The 23,191-nt window shown below is 46.5% G+C and overlaps 1 protein-coding gene across 1 annotated transcript; it reads left to right on the forward strand.

Annotated features, from left to right (window-relative positions):
- Positions 1-12,845: 12,845 nt before the first annotated feature.
- Positions 12,846-21,193, forward strand: CXCL14 (C-X-C motif chemokine ligand 14). Its single transcript, XM_005483601.3, has 4 exons — positions 12,846-13,284; positions 14,146-14,251; positions 18,688-18,798; positions 20,287-21,193. Exons 1-4 carry the CDS (start codon positions 13,221-13,223, stop codon positions 20,300-20,302), a joined length of 297 nt encoding a protein of 98 aa, XP_005483658.1. The 5' UTR covers positions 12,846-13,220; the 3' UTR covers positions 20,303-21,193.
- The last annotated feature ends 1,998 nt before the right edge of the window (positions 21,194-23,191 follow it).

The following is a 23,191-nucleotide window of genomic DNA, read 5'->3' on the forward strand; positions in this document are numbered from 1 at the left end:
ATAGCCACATGCACAGCACAGCTAATATCAGACCCTCACATCTCCACATGTCACAGAAAAAATCAGTCAGACACAGGTGCCCAGCACTGTCACCTGTCATCAGGTGTAAGTCCTCTGTCAAGTTAAGCTGAAAATGTCTATAAAGCAGAAATATTTACTGGGGGAGAAGAGTGACACAGTGCAATCCCACAGCCTCATTTCTGTAAGCACATGGCAAGAATTGCTCATGTTATCAGGTTACTAAAATGCTGCCTCAGTGCAGGATGCCTTCATCATGCCTCAAATAATTGCACATTTGATCTGCTCTAGAGAAGCAAAATTTATGGAGGTATTTAACATTGCTGACACCTGTCTTATTATATTATATGGTATTTTTTAATAAATCAGGTTCTTCACTCTAAGACACAAGTCTTAACATGAGAAAAAAGAGATAAGAAAAGATCCACATGGAGTCCAGCTGAGGGCTTACCAAACCCACAGGGTCCTGGGCAACAAAAGCAAGAGCTATCAGCAACCTACCCGTTGTCATAAACAATGTTTTGACAAAAATTAATACAGAAAGGGATTTGTCAAGTTAGTTTTCCTTCATGGGTCAGAATCAAGGGTGATTTATAGTGTGTCTTGAATGAATTAGGGAAAGACACAAGATTTGGCTGGTGAGCTTGTTAAAAGTATGCACTGAAAAGAACCAGAATATTCTATAGCAGAGTTTCTGTTGGTGGAGTTATGCTGGCTTATATGGCCTGAAGATCTCATGTTCAAGACATTCCCCAAACAATGAGCAATACCCTGTCAATCCCATCAACCCCACATCCAGCAAATTCCACCATGAAAATTAGGGAGGGGAAATTGCTATTTCTACTTCTCTTTTTGCTTGGTTGGCTTCTGTCAGGTTTCAAGCAAGCAGGATGAATCATGGTGATATCAGAGAGCTGAATATTGGTATCTAAAGAAGAAATTGGTTCTATTGCATCTCTTTTTTCAGTCCTGCTAAGGATCAGTACCAAGTGGTCTTTGCATGTCCAGAGAAAGGCAGCAGAGCTGGAGCAGGGTCTGGAGCACAAGTCTGGTGAGGAGCACCTGGGGGAGCTGGGGAGGCTCAGCCTGGAGGAAAAAGCGACTCAGGAAGGACTTTCTCACCATCTATAACTCTATAACTGAGGGGAGGCTGTAGCCAGGTGGGGATCAGCTTCTTCACACAGGTAACAAGTGACCTGTCAAGAACAGCCACAAGCTGTGCCAGGGGAGGTTTAGGTTGGATACAAGGAAAAATATCTTCACCAAAATGGTTATCCAGTCCTGGCACAGGGTACCCAGGGAAATGGTGGAGTCACCATTAAAGCTGTGTAGATGCATCACTTGGGGACATCCCTTGGGTTTAGTGGTGGCTTTGGCAGTTCTGGGGAAATGGTTGGACTTGGTCTTCGAGGGCTTTTCTAATGTAAATGATTTTATGGTTCCATGATTCTAACAATTCAAAGCAAGAGCTGGGCCTGTCAGGAGGCCAGGAGAGCACCTGAGGATCCTTTCGAAGCACAAACGCACTAAAACACATCCCTGCCTGTCCTGCCCTGCCCTGTGTGGATTGGAGGGGCTGGGCTCCCTGGGTTGGTGCAGGGGTGGGATCTCCCCACCATGGTCTGGGCATGCAGGAGCAGACCCAGCTGCTGCCTCAGTCATTAGGATTATTGTAATTTGCACCAGAGTTGTCATTTTGCTTCTTTCCACTCCAACTTTTCTCCATAAGTGCAAATCCAGCTGCCTTGCCCTGGAAGTTGTCTCCTAGCAGCAAAGAACAGAAGCTAAAGAATGCTAAAGGGCAACTTGTTTTATCATGCTCTTGCTCTAGATGGATTTGTGCAGACAGAAGCACAAACTGCAGTTTAAAACAGTGGTGGTTGGCATCGAGAAAGAAATTGCTGCACCTTTTTCACCACCTATTCTCATCACCCAGATTCTCTGCAAATCCAAGTTACATCCAACCAAATTACACACGAGGCCAGGAATGAAGTACAGGGCTGTAATGGAAATCCCTGGTGTCTGTTATACTCAGTGGACAGAGGTCAGCCCAGAGGGGATGAAAGTTAACAAAACAGGCTTTGAAAGCCACATAGGTGTGCTACACCTGCTGCTGACACAGGCTCCTGCTTCTGCACCCAGAGTTTACAAAACAAGCAAAGGAGAAAATTCCGAGATACTCCCTGAAACTTCAAATACCCTTGGACCTAATCACAGGGTTGAACAGAAGGGTGAGGAGATGGTCCCTCAGCTTGAACTGGACCATTTTAAGAGCTTTTTTAAGAAAAACAAGTCCATCCTTTCCTGCACATACAAATCAAATTAATAATACCTTTCTTATCTGATATAACCCTCCTGACCAGCTGGGGTAATCATGGATACCAGATCAGGCCAGTGTTGTGGGAAAGGCAAACCTGTCCTGGATTTTTCCTTCCTGCATCCAGCCTTACCCATTATCTTATTTGGAGCAATTTACGTGCCAAAGAAATTAATACATTGGGTACAACGTGGGTTTGTTTGGGTACAAACACATCTAAAGGCTGCGTGGGCTACTTCTCATACTTAGAAACTTTATTTTCTCTTCAAGAGCATTAAAGAATCCAATTTTCACTTCCAGACAGCATTTCCCAGGCGACTTTCTTCCGCTGCCCCGCTCCGGTGAGGAACATCAAGAACCACTGCAGACCTTTGAAGAACTGGCCAATAATTTCAACATCTCCTTGGCAAAAACAGCCCCTGCAAGGCAGCTGTCCCACCTGACAGCTCTGAGCAGAGGGGTGGGCTGTGCAGGGAGCAGGGGCACAGCTGCATTCGCAGCACAACAGCCTTTCCCAAGCCAGGCACTAAATGCAATTAGAGAGAACAGAGAATCTCAAGTATAAGATGAAACAAAACACGTTCAAAGTCTGGAAGTAGAGTGTGGGGCAAGGCTGGGATTGTTTGGAGCTGGCCTCCTTTCTGCTGGCACCCACTGCTTGCAGACAGAGAGCAGTGCAGTTTAAAAGCTTTTTTTGTTGTTGCTCTCCGTATCCTTTGGGAGTTTCAGTTTTGGAGTTTAACCTTCAAAAGCTTAAAGCCAAGGTATTCTTGCTGCTAAAATGTGGCACCTTTGTCATCAATGTGCCATATCTATGGGAAGTTTACTATGCCAAGGGGAAGAGACACTGCCTGGCATAGCCAAAGTCACCACTGGGGGAAAAAAAACCCATTCAGACACCTGGAAGGGAAACATGCCTAATCTAGCAAATATCACCAGCAAACATATGCAAAATAAAAGAAATATAAATGCTAATGAAGAATTTATGAAGGTAAACGTTCATTAGAGAGACATCAGTCTCAAGAAACTCTGACAGTAGCACAAGGACAAATCATTCAGCTTGGCCTCTGGCAGCAGGTGCCTGCTACCAACCAGGGTCCCAGGACATCAGACCAAGGGCTTGTACATCAGAGAAGGAGGAAAACTGGAGTGTTTGTGCGCTCCCAAAGAGGAGGTGGCTTTGGCAGCAGTGTGTGGCTGCAAAAACCTTGAATCTTTCCTCATCAAAGGCTGGAGTCAATCACCAACCACCAACTGCTGGTGCCCCAAGGACCTATTTACCCAAGAATGCAGAAAGTGCCTTTTCAGCCTCCAGTACAAGAGTTTTCCCATTGGCTTCCACCTGGGCAGAGGCTTGGAGGTTGCAGAAGAAGACAGGGAGTGTGTGACCCACACAAAGCTCAGCAATGACCTGGAGCTATGCAGTAGGCACAGCAAAATGCTTTAAAAAAAGAAACAAAATCACAGCCCTAGGGAAGTATAGGAATCAGAACTACTGCTGGAATGAAAACTCATAGAAAGTACTTCTTTCTCTGAGGGCAAGTCACCTGGGACATGAAGAGCCAAAGCCCACAGCTAAGATCCTTTCTCAAGTCCCAGAAGGGATCTGCTGGATCTGCTTTAAAGCATGAGGCTGTGACTCCAGAAGAACCACTGAAACACTGGAAGGATAAGATGGAGATCCTTTTCTGTGTCTTGTTTCTGAGCATCTGCCACCCTGCTCCTTGCCCAGCCTGGAGAGGGAGGTGTGTGCAGCCCAGCCTCCCTGAGGGGCTGAGAGCAATCCTGTGCTGTGGCTGTGCCAGTGTCCTGGACTTGCAGCTCCAATAACCCAGACCTCCTGGCCTGCAGGCAGCCACACTCTGGCAGATGCCACAGCTCTGTGTGGCTTCTGAGAGCACCAGGGGAGGGGACATCCAGCAGTGTCCCACCAATGTACCTGAAGTGGATTGTTTCCTTTTGAAACCCTGCGGGGGACCAGCCTCTGTCACGGGTTTCATCTCCGCAGTCATGAGTTATCCAAAATCTGTTTAAAAAATAAGGGAATATTTGATCCCCTGAAGGGCAAATTTCCCAATTCACCATATGAAATAAGCTGTAAAGCAGCAATTCCTTTGATTTCTCATTTCCTTTTATTTTTTCCATTGATCTCATCACGTTCTCTCATTGTCTCATCTTATAGAGCAAGGCAAGAAGACAGATAATCTGTTTTCCCTCTGCTTTTTTTAATGTCTTCTTGATTGAAAATCATGTTAACTCTTAGGCACCCTGATCTCTGAGGGTATCCATAAAGCCACATCCACATCTAGGAAATTCTGGGACTTCTCTTCCAAGCTACTGAGCTCTGGGGAGCTCTCAGGAATGGGACAGATACTTGTATAATCCTTAGGAAGCATCAAAACAAATGCTGGCTGTTGAGTTTCTGCAAAATTATCCTTGGGAGAGTGCATTGATCTGAGACAGGGGATGAAGAAGGACAGAGGAGGACTTCACATCCATCCTCTCCTTCTAAAGATGAGCTGCTAGCACAAAGCCAGCCCCATCCACCTTGGGTGCTGATCTTCTCCTGCAGAACTGAGGTTCCAGAGCACCCCTTCTGCTGCCAAATCACTTTAGCAACAGCTGCCTGCCTTTGCAGAAGGAGCCAACTGCCAGGAGAGGCTGCCAAAGGCCTTGGGAAGGGATCACAAGCCGGACATATTTTTGTCCTCGAGAGTGAAAGCGGCAAAGCCCTGGATTTGGGGAGGACACCCAAGGCAGACACAAAGAGAAGGGGCTGCACCACCAATTTTCCAGTCTCCAGCCCCATGCCATCATTGTCTGTGGCATTTATAGACTTTATCAGCCCTGTCTTGCTGTCTAGCTGATTTCTCATTTAATTTCCACGACAAAAAACCCACTGTTTCTTCACCACACCAGTTCTGCAATGTGCCATTTTCATGGGATTCTTTTTGGATTGTTAATAAAAAACCCAAGAAGTTCACTTCTACCTACTCAGGGGTATGACAATGCAGCAAAGCACAGCATGAATTTTCTGTGCTTTAGCTGTTCTTCATGCAAGCACCATCAGGGGTTAGCAGGCTGTAACAAGGAGGGGGATGCTGCACAATGGTCCCTGCTCTCCCCTTGCTGCTCTCTCCCTGTGATGATCTGCAAGCCTGGCCAAACCACCCTGCTCCTAGGGAGTGATGAGCTCCAGAATATTTGCTGGCAAAGTGGGCCTGTGGAGTGCTTGGCCCAGCTCTTTTTGCAGCCCACCCAGACCACACATGAAGAAGAGATGGGTGGCAAGGCATGCTCACAGTTGAGCATGCAACCAGGTGGAAAACTTGAGAAAAGTGGGCAAATGCAGCCTGAAGGAAAGTTCAGAGCAATGAAGTCCCTACTGGTTATACCACTGCCAGGAGAATTGCACAGCTTGTCTGTAGCAGTAGGATGTCTCTTGGTTTGCTTGCTGAAATTCTGGTTTATTTGCAGAATGAACTGATTTTCTTAGGAACACTATGCATAACAACTCCCACTTCCCAAGTGCTATGGTAATTAAGCTTTTATCCAAGTAGATAAAATAATTAACATATTTATTACTCAGAAGAAAAAGATCTTTTTTTGATTGATTGCAGCCTACTAATGTTTCATCAAATATTCAAAGTCTCTATTGTTAAGCCATTAATTTTATTTATTTTTAAAGCCACTACATATGTTTCCTATCCCAAAGGGAGGAAAAAAATCAGCATATGAAAAATTCCCATCATTACTAACACACAGCTCAGCAGAAAATGAACAGAGATAGGGAGCACCCTTCCTGTCTGCTGCAGAGTGGGCTTCATTAAGCTTGCAAGGGATTTTTGCACATTCCAGAAAGCACTGAGGGGGTGGGAGAAGCCCTGCAGAGCCTTATGGGCACCCACAGATGTCGTGGCTCTGTGCCCAAGCCAGTCTCAGTGTGTTGCAGTGCTTGGTGCTGGCACTGCCATCCTTGCCTGCACCCCTCTCCTGTGGCACTCCTGCACATCACCACAGGAGATGCTGTGAGATTATTGCCCTCCATACCTCATCACTGTATTATGATCATTTTTAGCTAATGGCTTTAATTCCTCGTGCTGGGCAGTTGTGTTGCTGTGGTTACTCTGTGGGCAAATGTAAACAGCTCCCAGTCACCAGGAACAAGCACAAAAACAAACCCCTCAAAGGCTGCCAAGAAGATCTTCCATCGAGTGCTGTATCCCCACACCCACAGACTTTGGCTGTTGGGTTCTTTGGCAAGATGAAGCCACAATTCCAAAGGAAAGAGAGGCCAGAAGCCACCAGAGAGAATAACCATAGAATAAATCAAGGTAATCATCATGTCTGCCTGGAGAGCAGTCACCCCTGCCCTGTCATTTCCTCATGTGTAGGATCCCCAGGGCAGCTCCATGCCTGGATGTCACCCCTGGGTTATGAAGCAGGACCTGAGGTGCAGCAGAAAGCTGGATCTGACACCCTGCATGGCTCTGCCTCTGCAATTCTATATGCATCAATCCTTTTATGTCTTCACCTTTTTACTTCAAAAGCCCTCCTAACGGATAAGGGAAAAGACCCTTGCTGCAGGGCTTTGCAAAAGGCAGCAAACATGTCCCTGCCACCAGATCTGCTGTCACTTCTGCCATCACCCTCCAGGCACTCCAGCTCCCACCCAGAGTGCCAGGAGGGCACACAGGCCCTGCTCCTGCCATTGTAGCTCATGGTAAATGGCCCCATGCACACCAAGCATTGCTGCTCTCTGCCCCACAATCTCACTTTCTTTATATTAACGCCCGTTGAAATGTGGACACCTCAGCAGGGTCCTGCTCACTAACTCTCCTAAGGGACTCTCATAGACCCAGTGTTGGAAGAGGATGTGCTGAAGAATTTTCCTGCCATTCCTGGAAATGATTGAAATTATGCCCATTTCTAACAAGCTGCAGAAAGGAGAAGTGTCAAGAATGGGTTTTCTCATGTCTGAGCATTTGTGGATCTTGCTGTCACCACTCCCCACCTGAGCAAGCACTCACCTGGGACTGGATTAGAAACTTTTCAGGCGTTGATCCCATTTGGTCCTATTGTCTTGCAAAAATAAAACACCTTGTGCTGTTTTACACTGAACCTTGTGGTTCAGTTTTCCATGTTCCCTCTGCTTTTGAATATGGATGGCTTGGCAACAAAGCCACTCCTTTTGAAAGAAATGGCATTAATAGCACAGAGGGAAGTTGCCTGTAATTCATTACATACAGTGACGCCCTATTCTACTCCTAAAGCCTTTCATTGGAAAAGCTGGAACCCACAGATGACCCAAAACTATGCCCACACAAACTGGGATGTGATCAGCAAATCAGGATGGCACATTGTGTTTTCAATCCTGGGGCAAAAAGAAGGGTTTTCCTTCCAACTGCTGATGTGTTAGCCAGGGCTGTGATGTTCTAACTGCACACCTGGGCACTAACACCACGTCCTCACCCCAGATCTCATCTGACTCAGGAATTAAGAACAATTGGGACAGGGAGGACACACAAACAAGGACAGGGCCCATGCCATCCCCATCCTTGTCCCAGCCATCCCTCATCCCCTACAACACCATGGAGACTTCTTAGGTCAGCACTATCAGGAATGTGAATCAGTCAGATCAAACAAATTCCCTTTCTTACCTTCACATTACTCCCTCTACATTACAGCAAGCACTGGGGTGGATGCTACAGAAAGCCACCCATCTCATTGTGTGATTAAGCACAAAATAAATACCTAAAGCCAGTCAAGCTGAAATGCCTATTAGCAAAATTGTGTAAAGTGTAAGCTGTGCTTGCACATAAAAAACCAATGGTAAGTTGTAACATGCAAGGAAATGAGTCAGTGGTAAATTAAACACAACTTACTATTTTCTCAATGTAACAAGTCACAGTTGGGATTAATCCTTTTGTGCATATCTAGAGGTGACTCTCAAATCACACACACAAAGAGCCAGTTCTCCCTTTTGCCATTTTATTGCAGCTCTTTTTAATGATTCATGACAAAGAGCTTCAAAGAGCTCCAAGCCATGACAACAGTCCCAGATCCGACCTCCTTGTTCTCATCTCAGCAAAAAATCCTCCTTGGTGAATAATTTAGGTTTAGGAAGAGAGCTGTCTTAAAACTATTCCCAAGGGAAGAACTAGTGTCTGGAATTTAATCTCATTATGGAAATAAAAATAAAAATAAAATATCAAAAGAACACAGTGACTGCAACAACAATACAAGCCTTATTTTGCAGAATTCATCCATTGTGAAACTCCACAGAAGGGAACACAGCTGTTTTCCCTGAAATATGTTTCATGTTTCAAGAGACCAAAGATGAAATCCAAAGCTTTGCCTTTCAACTTATGATAGATAAATGCGTGCAAGGATGACACAACTACTGTTCAGGCTATTGAGGAAAGAAAAATGTCATTTAGAGCTAGAGGTGAAAACATGGGCTTGACCACAGGCTGCAACACATCCTCCTCTAAGTTCAGCACAATGGGAGCAGGCTTGCAACAGCCTCCCAAAATCTGAGGCAATTCACCCCTGACTTCAAGCTTGGAATCGAGTTTTATATTTCCTCTGTTGCAAGGGCTGAGGGCTCATACAGCATGGTTACAACACCAAAAAGGCATAAAAAAGGAAGTGCAGCACCCAGAAAAAAAAAAAAGCATACAACATGCATCACATCTGTACACCTCCACCTTAATGCAGAAATTTCTAATGAGTATTTAATTCCTCCTCCAAATTCCTGACATGATACGCAGGGATTTTGCCACTTCACTTCTAATGTTTAATCTTCTCCTTGACAAGCTGATAGGGATATTCTTAGACATTAAACTCAGATGAGCCATTTACAGTTTGCCTTCAGTTTTCATGGCCATTTTACAAAGATTTCTCCCCTTCATCTTCCCTCTATGAAACACTATGGTATTTGGAAGGACAGTTAATCCAAGTCATAGATTGCCCTCTGCTTGAAACAGCCATCATATCCAAAGCCAGCTGATTATTGAGATATTTCTAACAATGGGGATGACTATAAGAGTGTATTTCTTGGTCCCTGGGATGCAGATGAGCACCCAAAGGGCACTGTGTGTGCTGGCTTAGGAAGTTGTGTATCTTCACAGCAGGAGGAAAAGCCTCGCCTAGGATCAGGTCAGGGCATGGAGCCCACCCAATCTTGTTTGAGCACAAAGACACAAATGTCCTTGCCCTGGCAGAGTTAACAGCTCTCCTGGAGCCCTCCCATTTTGCCACCACAACTATTTATTTTGGGAATGAACTGCCCCATTCCAGTAGCTTCCCCTTCCAAGGGCAGTGTGCATTTGGGGGTTGTCCCCATGTCTACGAGCACAAATGTTCTGCTCCAGCTCAGCTACACATTGCACTCAACAATGTATGGTTTCAGCCTCCAGGTGGATAAAAATGGTGAGGATTTTGCTTCAAATCGTAGTCCCATTGCTAAAACTCTTCTTTCTTATTTAGGAGGAGACAACCATTCATCCCTGCCCTCCATTTCACAGATCACCCTTCCAAAAGCGACAAATCACCTCTGGTCCCTCTGGGTCACACTCAGAGGCAAAGCCAGGCTTCAGCCTTGGTTTGCTAGAGAGCCTTATGCTGGTTTAGAGATCTAAAAGGATCAGAGGATGAGATGAAATGAGAGTCCTTTCAGCAGCAACAATGGCCCTGTAATTAGCCAGATGAGCAGGTGACACGCTCTGTGCACAGGTACAGTGATGCTCCCTGGGGACACACGGCTCTCTGAGCATGGCCCATCTGCAGAGCTGAGGACAACAGCAGGACCCTGATGACTGTGTCTGCTCTGAAACACTTCCTTTGTGTGGGACAAAACCCAAGCCCTGATCAATTGCTCTGTGACTGGGTGGCTTTGTGAGGTCTGAAAGGGATGCTTCAGCTGCTTGCCCTGGGCTCACCTGGCCAGCCCTCCACAGCCTGTGGAGCACTGGCTGCTCATCAAAACACATTTATGGGGCTCAGCAGATCTGCTGGAGGTACCCCAGGCACCCCAGTGTATGCTAAGCAACTCAGCTTATGATTGCATCAAGAAAATGTATCTGAATTATCAGAGTTTCTTTTGGGACAGGACTGTAGTGAATTTCGTATCTGTTTCTTTTTACTCAAATCATTTACTAAAAATTCCTCTGTGATCATCATTTTAAGACAGAGCAGGTGTCAGAGACAGCTGTACATGGCCACCAAAATCTGTCACACCAAGCAAGAGGCACCTTTGAGCTCTCAAAAATAATTACTGTCAAAAACAGAGCCTGGCATAAAGACAGTGAACTGCTTGGGTACACGGTGAGAGCCACCATATGTGTACACACACCTCAAATACATTCATTACTATGTGAAATTTGGAACTAAACCAGCAGTTTCCTCACTCCATACTTAATAAACTTGGCTCTTTCAGCATGAGAAGAGTCATACAAGAAAATGGGATTCACTTGTGGAAAGCACGAGAATTTCCTTTAATTTTTCTCCAGCCTGTACATGAGTTCCCGGGTTTGGGGAAAGTTCAAATTGCCGTCAGCTAAAGCTGCACCCAAATTCTTATTAGCAGAGGGGGAGGGAAAAAGATTTTTCTTTACCACAGCTCTCCCTGAGGCTGTTCCTGCACACAGTGCAGACAAAGCTGCAAGGAGGGAATTACCCTAAGATGCAGCAGGGAAGGATTACAGCTCTGGACGTGGGTGCTTTTCAGCCACTTCTGCCCCGTGCCCAATAAGCATCTTCACCACCAGATGATAGTATTCTGAAAAAAGCTTTTTGTACTCTCCTTGGGGTTTTGGGGTGGCTTTTTGTGTTGGGTTTTTTTTGGTGGGGAGTTTGTTCGGTTGTTTTTTGTGTAAGAAATTGGGAATTTATTTGAAAGGTTTGAACTGAGACCTTCAGCTGCCTGTTTTCATCCCAGACTCTGAAACAAACCTCTCTCTTGAGTCCTGTTGGCATTTAATAACACAGCCCACAAACCATTCCTAGGAGGGTGCAATGAGAGCCGCTTGAGCTGGGCTAGAGCTGTGCAGCAAAAATACCAAAAGCACAACAGAAACTATATCATGCCTTCCCCCTCCGCTCCACTGCACCAGTGCACTCACAACCCCAAAACAGGTATTTTCCCCCAAAAGCTCTCTGCCACGTCAACCGGTGCTCCCAGCCTTGCCCCCGATGCGCAGCTCCCAGTGCTCCCACACGGCAGGCAGGGCAAAGGGAGAGCAAAGGGAGAGCAAAGGGAGAGCAAAGGCAGAGCAAAGGCAGAGCAAAGGGAGAGCAAAGGGAGCGAAAAGGGAGAGCAAAGGGAGAGCAAAGGGAGAGCAAGGGGAGAGCAAAGGCAGGGCAGGTAGGGCAGAGCAGGCAGAGTGGGCAGGGCCGGAAGTACAGGGCAGCGCGGGCAGGGAGGGTAGAGCGGGCAGGGCAGGCAGAGAAGTGCGGGCAGGGAGAGCGGGCAGTGTGAGCAAGGCAGGCAGGGCAGAGCGGGAAGGGCAATGCGGGCAGGGCAGAGCGGGCAGGGCAGGCAGGGCGAGCAGGACAGGGCAGGGCAGGGCGAGCAGGGCAGAGCGGACAGGGCAGGACAGGGCAGAGCAGAGCGGGCGGGCTGTTCCCGGCATGTCGGCACGTCCCGCATGGGAGCCAGGGCCGGAACGCCGCAGCTGCCGGCGCGCAACGTGCAGGCTGTGTGTGGTAGGGCTGTACTCGCAGCCTGCCAACAGCCGGGCCGGGAACGCAGCGGGATGGCCGCTGCCAATGGGAGCCGGCAGGAACCGAGCCATGAGCGAAACTTAAAATGCAAGCGGAGCTGGGAGTGCGTGGAGAGCCCTCCCCGAGCGCTGCCCGGGCTGGCAGCGGGGCTGGCTTCGGCGGCTCCAGTAACGGGGATGGGTGTGCGGGGCAGCGGGGCTGGGGGAACCGCGGGGCCGCAGAGGCGTTTGGAGTACGCTGCTGTGAAGGCGATTAGACCTCACTCTGATCTCCACCCGTTTCATTTAGACAAAAATCTGGAATCTGGATTTGAAGATGCTCTTTTAGCTGTTTCTGAAATCACAAACAGATTCTGCAAGGGAGGAGGAACATCTATTTACGTCCATGAAGTTCCCGTGTGTTGCTACCCTGTTCTTCATGGAGCAGAATATCGTTCGAGTTTTCATTAAAGCAACAATAAACCGAGCTTATTTCCTGAGACCTTCCACATGCTAAACACACCTAACAAAGCTTTTTGGAATATTTTCCCCCATTTGATTCACTGAACTTTCCTTTAGATTTAGAAGCCTGCAAAAGCTAGAAAAATTAATATTTAAGTGAATCTGTGGCAAAAGGTGACACCCTTCCCAGGCGAGAGCGCTCCAAATCTTATTTCCAAGGTGCATGGGAATTTCCGCGGAGCGCGGGCATCCCTGGAGCGCTCACAAGCGGATGGTTTTCAGCTCCCAGCCCCATTCATACAAACGCACACATCACCCTCCCCGGCAGCCAGCCCTGCGCCGATGGGGAAAGTCCGGGCTGGGCAGGGGCAGCAGCAGCCGCCCCACCGCCCGCGCTCCCGCGGGATGCTCGGGGCGGGGATGGGGGCTGTTCCCCCCGGGGTGCCGGTCCCCCCCCCCCCCCGGCGGGCTGAGGAAGCGGAGGGAGCCGTGGAGTTGCTGTGCATATTAATGAGCCGGCAGCGAGGGCAGCGGGGAGCGCTTTAAAGGAGGAGAAGGCAAGGCAGCGGCAGAGCGCAGGCAGCGCCGCTCCGCCGGGAGCCGCTCCGCCGTGCCCTCCGTGCCCACCCAGCCCCGGGACAGCGGAACCGGGGGCACCGAGGACAGGCGAGCACACACATCCACCCCCCGGCGTCTCCTCGGGTACCTGCTGTCTCACAATGAAGCTCCTGACAGCAGCTCTGCTCCTGCTCTTCATCGCGATGTGCTTGGCCAGCGCGGAAGGTAAAGGGGTTTGTTCTGCTTATTGCCATGTAAATCTCTTCTCCGGTAATTTGTGTTTGTGTCTTGATAGCCCTGGCTTGGGTTGAGCTATGCCCGGCACGGTGGAAAGGTGTGATGTGTGGGATCTGTGAGTAAGGGGGCTGCAAGTTATGTAAAGGTGGAGGAGAGGTAAAATACAAGGGATGAAGTTGTGTCTTCATTTGTGTCTTCAGCACAAGGCAAAGAACTCGCAGTGGGGCAGGTCGTGCCATGTTCTTCGTTATTCAGGAATAGAGCTCAAGCATCTCCTCTGAAACTGAGGGTGATTTTCAGGGCAAGTAGAGCAGAGCTGGATGTGAGGTGGTGGCACAGTCTGCGTTTTCTGCTGTGCACAAAAATGATGGGTAAAAAATGCTCAGCTTTTGTCTGGCTAAGACTGCACCACAGCATCCATGCAAGGAGAAATGACTCAAAGTCCTACAAAGTCCAAGTGAGACATGAGTGAATGAGAAAGTAGCTCAGACATGCACTTTCTTGCTCAGTTTAAAGCGAGTTCTGACTCTTTCATTTCCTTTTGTTAAATACAATTATATATAATCACAGCAGGTGCACTTTAAAAAAATCTGCTATTTAGAAAATCCCAGAGCATATGTGGTGCTCTAAAATATATTTCCCAGAGAGTCACTACCTTTTCCTGGGATATACCAAAGGAAAAAAAATTATCTCTTTTTAAGCTCAACAGCATTAAAAAAATTCATCTTTTCCCAGCAAGGCTTAAAAGAGCAAACTGAAGTTTTCCTGGATGCACACAGGCTAGAGGGGAAGGGACGCTTGGTATGCAGGAAGCTTTGCAGGCGCATGAGAAAATGCTTTCTCTTGTAGGCGTGAAGTGCAAATGCTCAAGAAAAGGTCCTAAAATAAGATTCTCTAATGTACGGAAGCTGGAAATAAAACCGAGGTACCCATTTTGCGTGGAAGAGATGATTATGTAAGTTTTCCTTCATTTATTGCTCTCTGTTTCACTGTCAGCTGAACTGCTTCACCTTATCTGCAAGTTCCTTCTTTGTTCTTTGTTTCCCTCAAGCCCTGGCATGCTAATTCCTGGGCATAGTAATTTTCTGCATCAGATTAAAAAAAAAAAAAAAAGAAAAAAAAAGGGCAATTATGACCAAAATCCCAGGTATCATTTTTTGACACATTTTTTTTAATCAAATAAGTATTTCCAGAATGGGAAGCAATAAAAAGGTTATCATTCATTCAAGTGAAAATAGGGAAAAATTCTATTCCAAGCTTCCTGATACAACACTCAGAACTATTTACTCAGCTTATTCTGAGCAGAGTTTGGTCCGTGGTGGTTTCTGAAAGGAAGAGTTACCCCAGCCTGCATTGTACCAGAGGGATCTCCTTTACCTGCTGGGGTTACTCAGAATGAAATAAAATTCTTTCCTCGCAGTGTCCCTGCAAGTCAGGACCAATGCTGATGTAAAATCTCAAGCTGATGTAGTGGGTAACCAAGCTGAGGCAGATACAGGGATTTTTTACATAACTGGCTAAAAAAGGAGGGGGTTTTTACATTTAAATATGAGTGGGTTTGGCTTTTTTCCTGTCCTGTTTGGATATCATAAGATTCCCCCAACAAAGCACCATCCAACCAGCACATGATGCAGCTGGGTAAGAGCCAGAAGCGCAGATAACCCAAAGGACTGCACCGAGCCCTCTGCCACTTAAGAAGGGGGAGAATTGTCCCAGGATCAGCCACAGCCCAGGACCCTGACGACTGACTGGATCCAGCATTGTGCTCTCCATGGAAGCCTTGCCTGTGGCTGACCAAGGGGGCCTGTGCAGGCTGCACACCCCCCAGCACCCTGCAGTGCCCACAGGGCTGGCTCTGCCCATGCACCTGGCACAGACACCTCAGCAGAGACCACAGAGTGCCCACATGGAGCTGCCAGGCTCAGCACCTCAGGGAGCTCCTGGAGAAGGAATGGAGATTCAAGCTTGCTCAGGCTTCCTGCAGAGCCAGCCCTGTGAGCAGCGCTGAGCTCAGGGAATGCCAGACCCACGGCTTTGAAGCCCAAACCTGCTGGTGGTGACCTGAACAGAAAAGTTCTTGCAGAGAAGCCTGCCTGAATCAGCTTTACTCTGTTTGCTTTGACCCTTCAATAGTAAAGTGATGTCACAGAGGGACACCAGCTCTTGGCATCCCACTCCAGTTATTTGCCCAAAAGCAGAAGGTGACCAGGGGGTATGAAATAAATCCCATTAATGCTACATTTTACTTCCAGTCAGAAATCTGGGAAAGCAAGAAAGCCATGTAGGAGCAGTTGCTTTTCCAGCCTGACAGGGCAGATGTTGAGCCATACTATTCAAGGCTGAGGTTTGTTGAGGGTTTGCACAGCTGCTGGGACAGAGCTGTCCCATCCCTGTCTCATCTCTGGAGGTGTCTGTGGGGCAGGCAGGGCAGACCCACTGCCATCACCACCTTTCCAGCCCCGTTGATGTAGCCTGAACTCAGCACTGAAAGCACTTAAATTAATATTCTGGGAACCAATTTATCCGGGAGCCTCTGGACACGGCACAGAGGAGCTGAATTCCTGCAGCTGAGTTTTTGTTGCTGCAGTGATCATCCAAAACAAGTTGTCAAAGCTGCATCCCCTTCTGCCCTCCTTAAAAGCTCTCATATAGCAGAAAAATTATATAAATTATGTTGGAATGAGAAGCAGTGGGTATGGGGGTGCAGTTAGGGAGGTTTTGGCCATAACCCCCAGCAGAGCTGTGCCACAGGGTAAGAGACAGTTAAACTGAGTTCTCAGTCTAGTCAAAACCTATCAGGATTCATGGTACATCCAGCAGTTATTGTGTGTATCTGTTTCCTGAAATGAGGGGAAGCAGCAGAAAACAGAAGGAAGTTTAACTCCTTCTCCTGCAATGCTCTGGAACACCCCCACCCATGTTTTGCCCCATCCCAGAGTGTGGGGATGTGTCAGGCTGAGAAGAGCTGGTGGCAGATGAGCTCACAGCAGTGCCTTTGTCCAGGGGCAGGAAAGGCAGTCCCACAGCAGCCTGGGGTGAAAGGACCAGAGCCAGGACCCCTGAGGTCCTGGAGACAGGGTATTTGTAGGCAGAGGTGCAGCCCCTCCATCCCTGCCGATGAGATGTGTGGGGGCACAGGGTGCTGGGGTCACAGATTGATTTGGGGTGTTTATCAGAGCCCTGGAAGCAGGGACATGCTGGGCAGAGTTTTGGCACAGGGACTCAGACACCAGGGGGAAGACTCCAGCCACCAAGCCTGGGCAGCAAAGGGACAAATCTCGCTGCAGGAATCCTTCTGGGGGTGTGGGTTCTGGTGCTTCATCCCTTCTCCACCTCTCTCAACCTCTTCTTTCAGCCCATCCAGGCAGCTGCTCACTCAGGCAAAGTTCCCACAGTACCTTTAGGCACATTCCCCAGACCAGCATCCCCAAAAGCAGGCCCAGGTCATCTCAGGGTGCCCAAACCTGCTGCCACCAAACCCTGCATCCACCAGGGACTGTCTGAGAATGGCAGAGGACCATGGGGCTGCCTTGGGAACATTTCTGCTGTCCATCCTCCAGAACCAAAGCAGAAAACCTGCATGTGATGTAAAGCAAGGCATCTCAGTCTGAGGAAAGACCAGTTCACCTGAGAGGCAAACCATGGATCTCCTCCTGCAGACTGCAGACTGGTAAATGCAGAGTGTCCTTCACTGTTTCTGGTGCAAATGCAGGGCTTGCAGCTTTTCAGAGGTGTTCCTGCTCCTCTCCTGCAATTCAGCTTGTCCACCACTTTCTGGAAATATCCTCCATGGTCTGTCAGAAGAGGGAAACGAAAGCCAAGGTCTGGATCAGCCAGTGCAGAGGGAACAGCTGAGGTAGCTGCTGCATGGAGGAACCCTGCTCTGCCCTCAAATCCCTTAAAGCTCACATCATTCAAAGCTACAGGAAAACTCCCCTTCTAAATCACTCATTGCTCTCTAGGAGTTGGCTGAGGACACCCTTAGGTCAGAGTTAGTCCATAATTTTGAGCACTGACCCTTCCCTTTCTGATACCTGCAACTATTAAAGGCTCTTCCACTGCTTTCCCATGCACTGGGAGAAAGTCCTCATCCTCCCAGAAAACAGCCTGGAAATTACACCTTAACATTTTGTGACCTTAGCTGGAGATGGAGCAGAAAAGAGGAGCAGGGAGGAAGGTTAACTGAATAGAAAAACCTATTTGAACACCTTGTAAAACCTTGAAATTGGAATGGTGGTGAGACCCTCAGTTCAGTTCATGCAGGCAGCATGTTTTAATTTGTGAGGCAACAGAAGGGTGAGATGGGAAAGTCTGCAAGGCATTTTGGCTTCCTTTCTGAACCAAACCATAAAAGAAGCCCTCCAGTATACACAGGTATTTCTGGTTTTCTGCCATCATTATACTCATGTCTCTAGCAGCATTTAATTAATTCCGCTATAAGGTTTTAGTTAAACCAGTGACTGGTTTTCCCTATTATGGATGGTATTTCCAGAAAATTATTAATTCTAATACAAATTGTCATTGTGGGCTGGTTTTTGGGTGTTGTCTGGGGTTTTTTTTAATAAGAAAACCAAAAAACTGCTCAATTTTGAGCCCCAAAAATGGGGTGGTGTTGATGTTCCTGGAAAGCTGTCCTGTTGGGACCCAGATCCCTCGTGTCACCTCAGCTGTGGCAGCTCACTGAGCCTCCAGGAGGGAACTGAAATGATGAAAAGACTTTTGCCATGTTTTGTCTCTCAGCATGCTTGGTCCTGACAGTCAGGGGACACCAAACTGGCAGGGAGAGCAGGGTCAGGTGGTGATGCGAGGAGACTGAAGCCCCCAGGGCTGATGCTGGGGCTCAGAGCTTGGCTGTTGGGCACACGAGCACTCTGCCATGGCAAGCATTTAAAATACTGCAGAATTGAGGAATAAAATTAAAATAATCAACGAAGCAGTTCTGATCATTTCTCTTGGATTAAGTATTGTTGAGTGTAATGGAGCTGTCGCCTCATGCAAGCTTTTAAAATACTACAGAATTAAGGAAAAAAAAAATCAATGGAGCTGTTCTGATCATTTCCCTTGGATGAAGCATTGTTGAGTGTAACGGAGCTGTCACCTCATTCAAAGTCCTTGTGGTTGCCTAAATGAGCCCAAATTAAATTAATTATGCTCAGAAGAAGATATCTAACACTTAGGCAGAGCAAACCCACTGATTTAAACCAGCAGGAACATTTTCATCTGGTACAACCTCAATGCCCTGCACTGAGGGAGAACAGCTGCTCTGACCTTACCCAAAATATCTGAGTTGATTTCTGTGCCATAAAGCAGAGTGGAAAACCCTGACCCATTCTGGCAGGGGGTGGGAGCAGGGGTACTGCACATCCCTGTGAGCTGTCCCTTGCCTTGCAGTGTGACCCTGTGGACACGGGTGAGGGGCGAGCAGCAGCACTGCCTCAACCCCAAGCGCCAGAACACCGTGAGGCTGCTCAAGTGGTACCGGGTATGGAAGGAGAAAGGCAGGTGAGTCCCGGCTGGATGCATGGGGGAGCACTCTGGGGGCAAGCCAGGCAACCAGCAGAGCTCAGGAATAGAAAAAACAGGAAAATGCACACGCTGGCAAATGCTGCATCCAGCACCGAGGATGCATTTCGTTACCAAAATTACCATTTTAAATGGGTGTTCTTGATATTAATTATTTCCTGCCACAAGCAATTCTTGCTTCTATTTTGGCATTAGGCTGTTCTGACTATAAATAGTAATTATTTTTGGTTAAAATATTCATCAGCTGACGTTCTCAGTTATTTACATACTCACCTCCCTTCTATGGGGAAAAATCCAAGATGAAAAGCTAAACTACTTTCACACAGTCACAAGAAAAGCAGCCAGGAGAGGTGGAAAGGGGAAGCCCTGTCCCACACTTCAATCACACCACCTCAACCTCATCAATACTTGATGACGCAGGTATTTGCCAATTTTAACTAGCGTGTCATTCCCAGAAAAATGATAATTTTCTGATAAAAATCTGACAGCTTCTCCTTTGTAAAGAGGGTTGGGGTTTTTTCTAAGTCATAGGCAGAAGATAGAGAGTGAGAGATGAATTCCTGATGGCCAGTGGTGATGTCTGTCCCCATCTGTAATCAGGGGAGCAGCACAACTCCTGCCATGTCCAGCCACGGCCAAGAAAGAATCTCCACGCACAGTACAGATCCATCAAACCCTCATCCTCCTCGTTTGGTGGGGAATTTGCTCCCCAAAAGTGAGCTCAAGTAAGGCCAGGGAGCAGCAGGCTCCTCTCCCTGCAGCCCCAAGGTGCCTGGTGTGCCTCAGGCCATGGCAGGGCACAGCCAGCCCCTGGGCATCTCCCTGGATTCCTGCCAGCTCCCTGCATCTGCTTCACAAACAGAGCACGTGGGGAAGCCCTGGCTGTTGCATAACCACATATTTACACTCTTCCCCTGCTTCTTTCTTTTTTTCTTTTAACATAAGGCCATCATGATGATGAAGAATGCTCAGCCCCAGGGCTTGTGCCCTCAGGAAACGCACAGACAGACGAGCCCATCAAGTTGTGCTGTCAGGAAATAATCTAGAAAAATGAAACAGAGTAATATGATTGCAAACAACAGATATTGTGAACATATTGTCTACATACAGCTCATGATAAGCTTCAACATTTTTATATGAGATAGGGATTTTCCAGCATTCAAAGTGAGTTGTAGATGTGGATTTCTTCATGTTATTTACCCAGATAATTGTGGTAGAGTTTGTCACTCCCCACATGCCTCTAAGATGTGACAATGTTGAAGTCCAACACTCCTCCCAGGTGCTTTATGGATATAGGTAGCAATCTGGTGACTGCTGAAATCAATAAATTACTTTCTAAATTACTCAGGTACAGGCGAAAAATCTGGGGTTTGGAGTTTTACTATTTTTGTGTTGTTATTTTTGTATTATTGCTATTTGAAATGGAATTTTTAAATCCCTAGTTTAAAAACCTCTTCTTTTGTTTAGGGTTTATGAAGAATAAGAGGAAGTGGTACAAGGAATGGAGTGGACTCCCTCGGCTGGCATAGGACTGAGCTCTACAGAAGATTATTTCTCTCTCGCAGACATAAGACACAAATTCTATATTATTATAAAGCACTTTTTACCAAGGGTCAGTTTTTACATTTTATAGCCGTGTGCAAAAGGCTTCCAGATTTCACAAGCACCTGTTGCACTTCTGATTTCATACCTGTCTGCTCCATACTGAAATTAGGAAAACACCTGCTTTTCGTTTTAAAGAAGTTTTTTGGGAGTTTTTTGATTTTAATTATGATTCATTCATACTTCACTATGATGGCAATCGAGCTTTATAAGCTCACCAGGCAAACAGAGCTGTTTGTGATGTGTTGTACAGCCATGGCCCTCACCCCTGGCAGTGGGCTGGGGATGCTGCTCCTGTTTGCAGCCTCCACCTCAGCCAGGCAGAGCAGGGACCAAAGACGAGTTTGCTGGGGAAGATGCCACTAAAATGCTGTGGCTGCACCTGCAGGAGTGAGGGAAGATGCCACTAAAATGCTGTGGCTGCACCTGCAGGAGTGAGGTCCCTCAGCACCTCGTCAAGTGAGCGTGAGCATCACTCGTGTACCTCTTCTTTAATGGACTCGAGGTCCTGCTGCAAGGCAAAGCTTCCTGCATCTCCCATCTAACCTCTCCTGCATTAGAAAGCATTTCTAACTCATTTTTATTACTAAGAAAATGTATTTTTTTTCCACCTGAAGCACTTAAAGAAAGTTTGTGGCTTCAGTATTGAGACATCTTAAGCTTCAAGACTATTGTGTATGTTTTCCTAGATTTGTAGCAACAACAAAAAAAAAAGCCTTTAAAAGGTACCTTTTTATGAAAAATATGATAGGGCAAACATATAAATACGTATGTATGTTTTAGTCACAATACCACATATTCATTATTTTGAATGTAATACTTCAATGTTAAGCAGTGCATTCCTCTTTTTAATATAACAAAACTACCTTTTCATTTGTAAATACACTATACGAAGTCTCCCTATATTATCTCACTGTATAATGTACTGTACTGCTAAATTATCATATGCTATTTAAATGTTTGAAATATTTAGGAAGTTGCATGCAGATTTCATATTTCTTTCTAAGACAAATGAAAAAAAGTAATAAAAAAAATACGTAAAAAAATTTTACAGCTGTGTGTAAATTTCCTTAAGCCATCAGGGAACTCCTGCCACTTTCAATCACTTGGTAGCTGAATTGGTTTTGGGCAGGGGGGGGAAATAGTAGATCAGAGAAGCTGATTAGAGATAGAACATCTTGATGACACTGGAATTAGAAAACATTATTCCAGCACAATTTACTTTCCTTTCTCATTTTAGGATTTGGACTTTAGCCAAACACTGAGGAATGCTGTGACATAAAGAAGGACAATCCATTTGCCTGTAACCACTGGTCTAGTGTTGTGTTAAGTAAACATAAATCAACAACTTCAGTTCATAGAAAACCACATAAAAAGTGATTTGGACGAAATCTGGGTTAGATTAGGGACGGTCATACAATAAAAGGCAACAAAAACCAGTGAGCCACCACCTCCTCTTCCTGCCCAGTTTCTGCCCTCGCCCACAGGGAACCACTTTGCACCCAAGGGCAAACACTACATCCTCCCCAAAGGATAAAAGGAAGGTAAGAGCTAGGGATGGCACAGCCAGCAAGAGTTTAAACACATGGAAAGCTCCTGGTGCTCCCTGCACAGCCCTGCTGGCCTTCCTGCCTGCTCCCAGCTGTGCTGGGGCAGCTGCACACGGGGCTGCTCCTGGGCTCAGCACAAACTCAGTGACAGCAGCCTGTCCTGCAGAGCCAGGGCAATGCCTGGCCTCAGCTCAAGGGCCTCCTTTAGTTCAGACAGACAAAATAGGGGAAAAAATAAACATACTATATATATTACTATATATATATATAGTATATTTATATATATATAAAACTTATATATATATATATATATATATATATATATATATATATATAGCCTAAATTACTGAGATAAGCACCTGGCAGAGCTGGAGGAGAAAGAGGATTTCAAAGTAGTTTCCTATTCTGCAAAAGAACGAAGATCAAGTTTCACAAATCTATGAGTAAAGTTCTTGAGAAAAATCCCAGGGTATTAAAGAAATTAAATCTCTGGGGATATCAACCACAGGGAGCTCTTTCTGGCTGAGCATCTGAACCCAATATCTGGGCAAATCCAGACCTGTGATAGAGCCAAGCCACCCCTCTCCTTTCTTGAGAAAGAACATTTTAACAAAATCAGTAGTTTTTCCTTGAGAAGATTTGATTTCAACATGCTGGAAGACTTCAAAAAATGTTTCATTTTATTTTGTGACTACTGAGCAATATATTTCTTGGGAAAATATTGATATGGTTGCACAAGAGGGGGTTCAATCCACTGGGAATGGTGTGCACAGCTCTGACTGCCCAAGCTCAGGGCTCACTGACTCAGACCTCACAGGACAGAGCATGTACAAATTACTTAGCTCTGGGTTCATCTGACAGACCAAAAAAACAGCATCAATAGAAACTAAGCACAGAGGAAATCAATTGCAATTTTTTTCCACTTGCCAGAGTGGAAGACAAAAAGAAAAAAACAAACCAACAATGCCCAAAACAAAAAAGAAAATCACAAACCAATTAAAAAGAAACAAACAACAAAAAAAGTTGCTGGTTTCAATACTTTTATTTCCTTTAACCTAAAATCCTTTGAATAAAACAACATTCAGAAACAAGAATTAAAAATCTAAAGAGAAAAAACTGACTCTGAGCTGGTTTTCCCAAACCTGTAAGCCTGCATGTCCAGACAGGGTTGTTGATTTTCCAGGAACACGAGGAGAATCCCTTGCTGTCCCTGCTCTGCA

The sequence above is a fragment of the Zonotrichia albicollis genome, chromosome 15 (assembly GCF_047830755.1).
Source record: "Zonotrichia albicollis isolate bZonAlb1 chromosome 15, bZonAlb1.hap1, whole genome shotgun sequence".
Lineage (NCBI taxonomy): Eukaryota > Metazoa > Chordata > Aves > Passeriformes > Passerellidae > Zonotrichia > Zonotrichia albicollis.

What these genes read in the sequence shown, in the direction of transcription:
- CXCL14 (XM_005483601.3), top strand. Translation starts at nt 13,221, where the DNA reads ATGAAGCTCCTGACAGCAGCTCTGCTCCTGCTCTTCATCGCGATGTGC. An exon ending in GTGCTTGGCCAGCGCGGAAG is followed by an intron (nt 13,285 to 14,145) that starts GTAAAGGGGTTT and finishes TTTCTCTTGTAG; the next exon opens with GCGTGAAGTGCAAATGCTCA. An exon ending in TGCGTGGAAGAGATGATTAT is followed by an intron (nt 14,252 to 18,687) that starts GTAAGTTTTCCT and finishes CTTGCCTTGCAG; the next exon opens with TGTGACCCTGTGGACACGGG.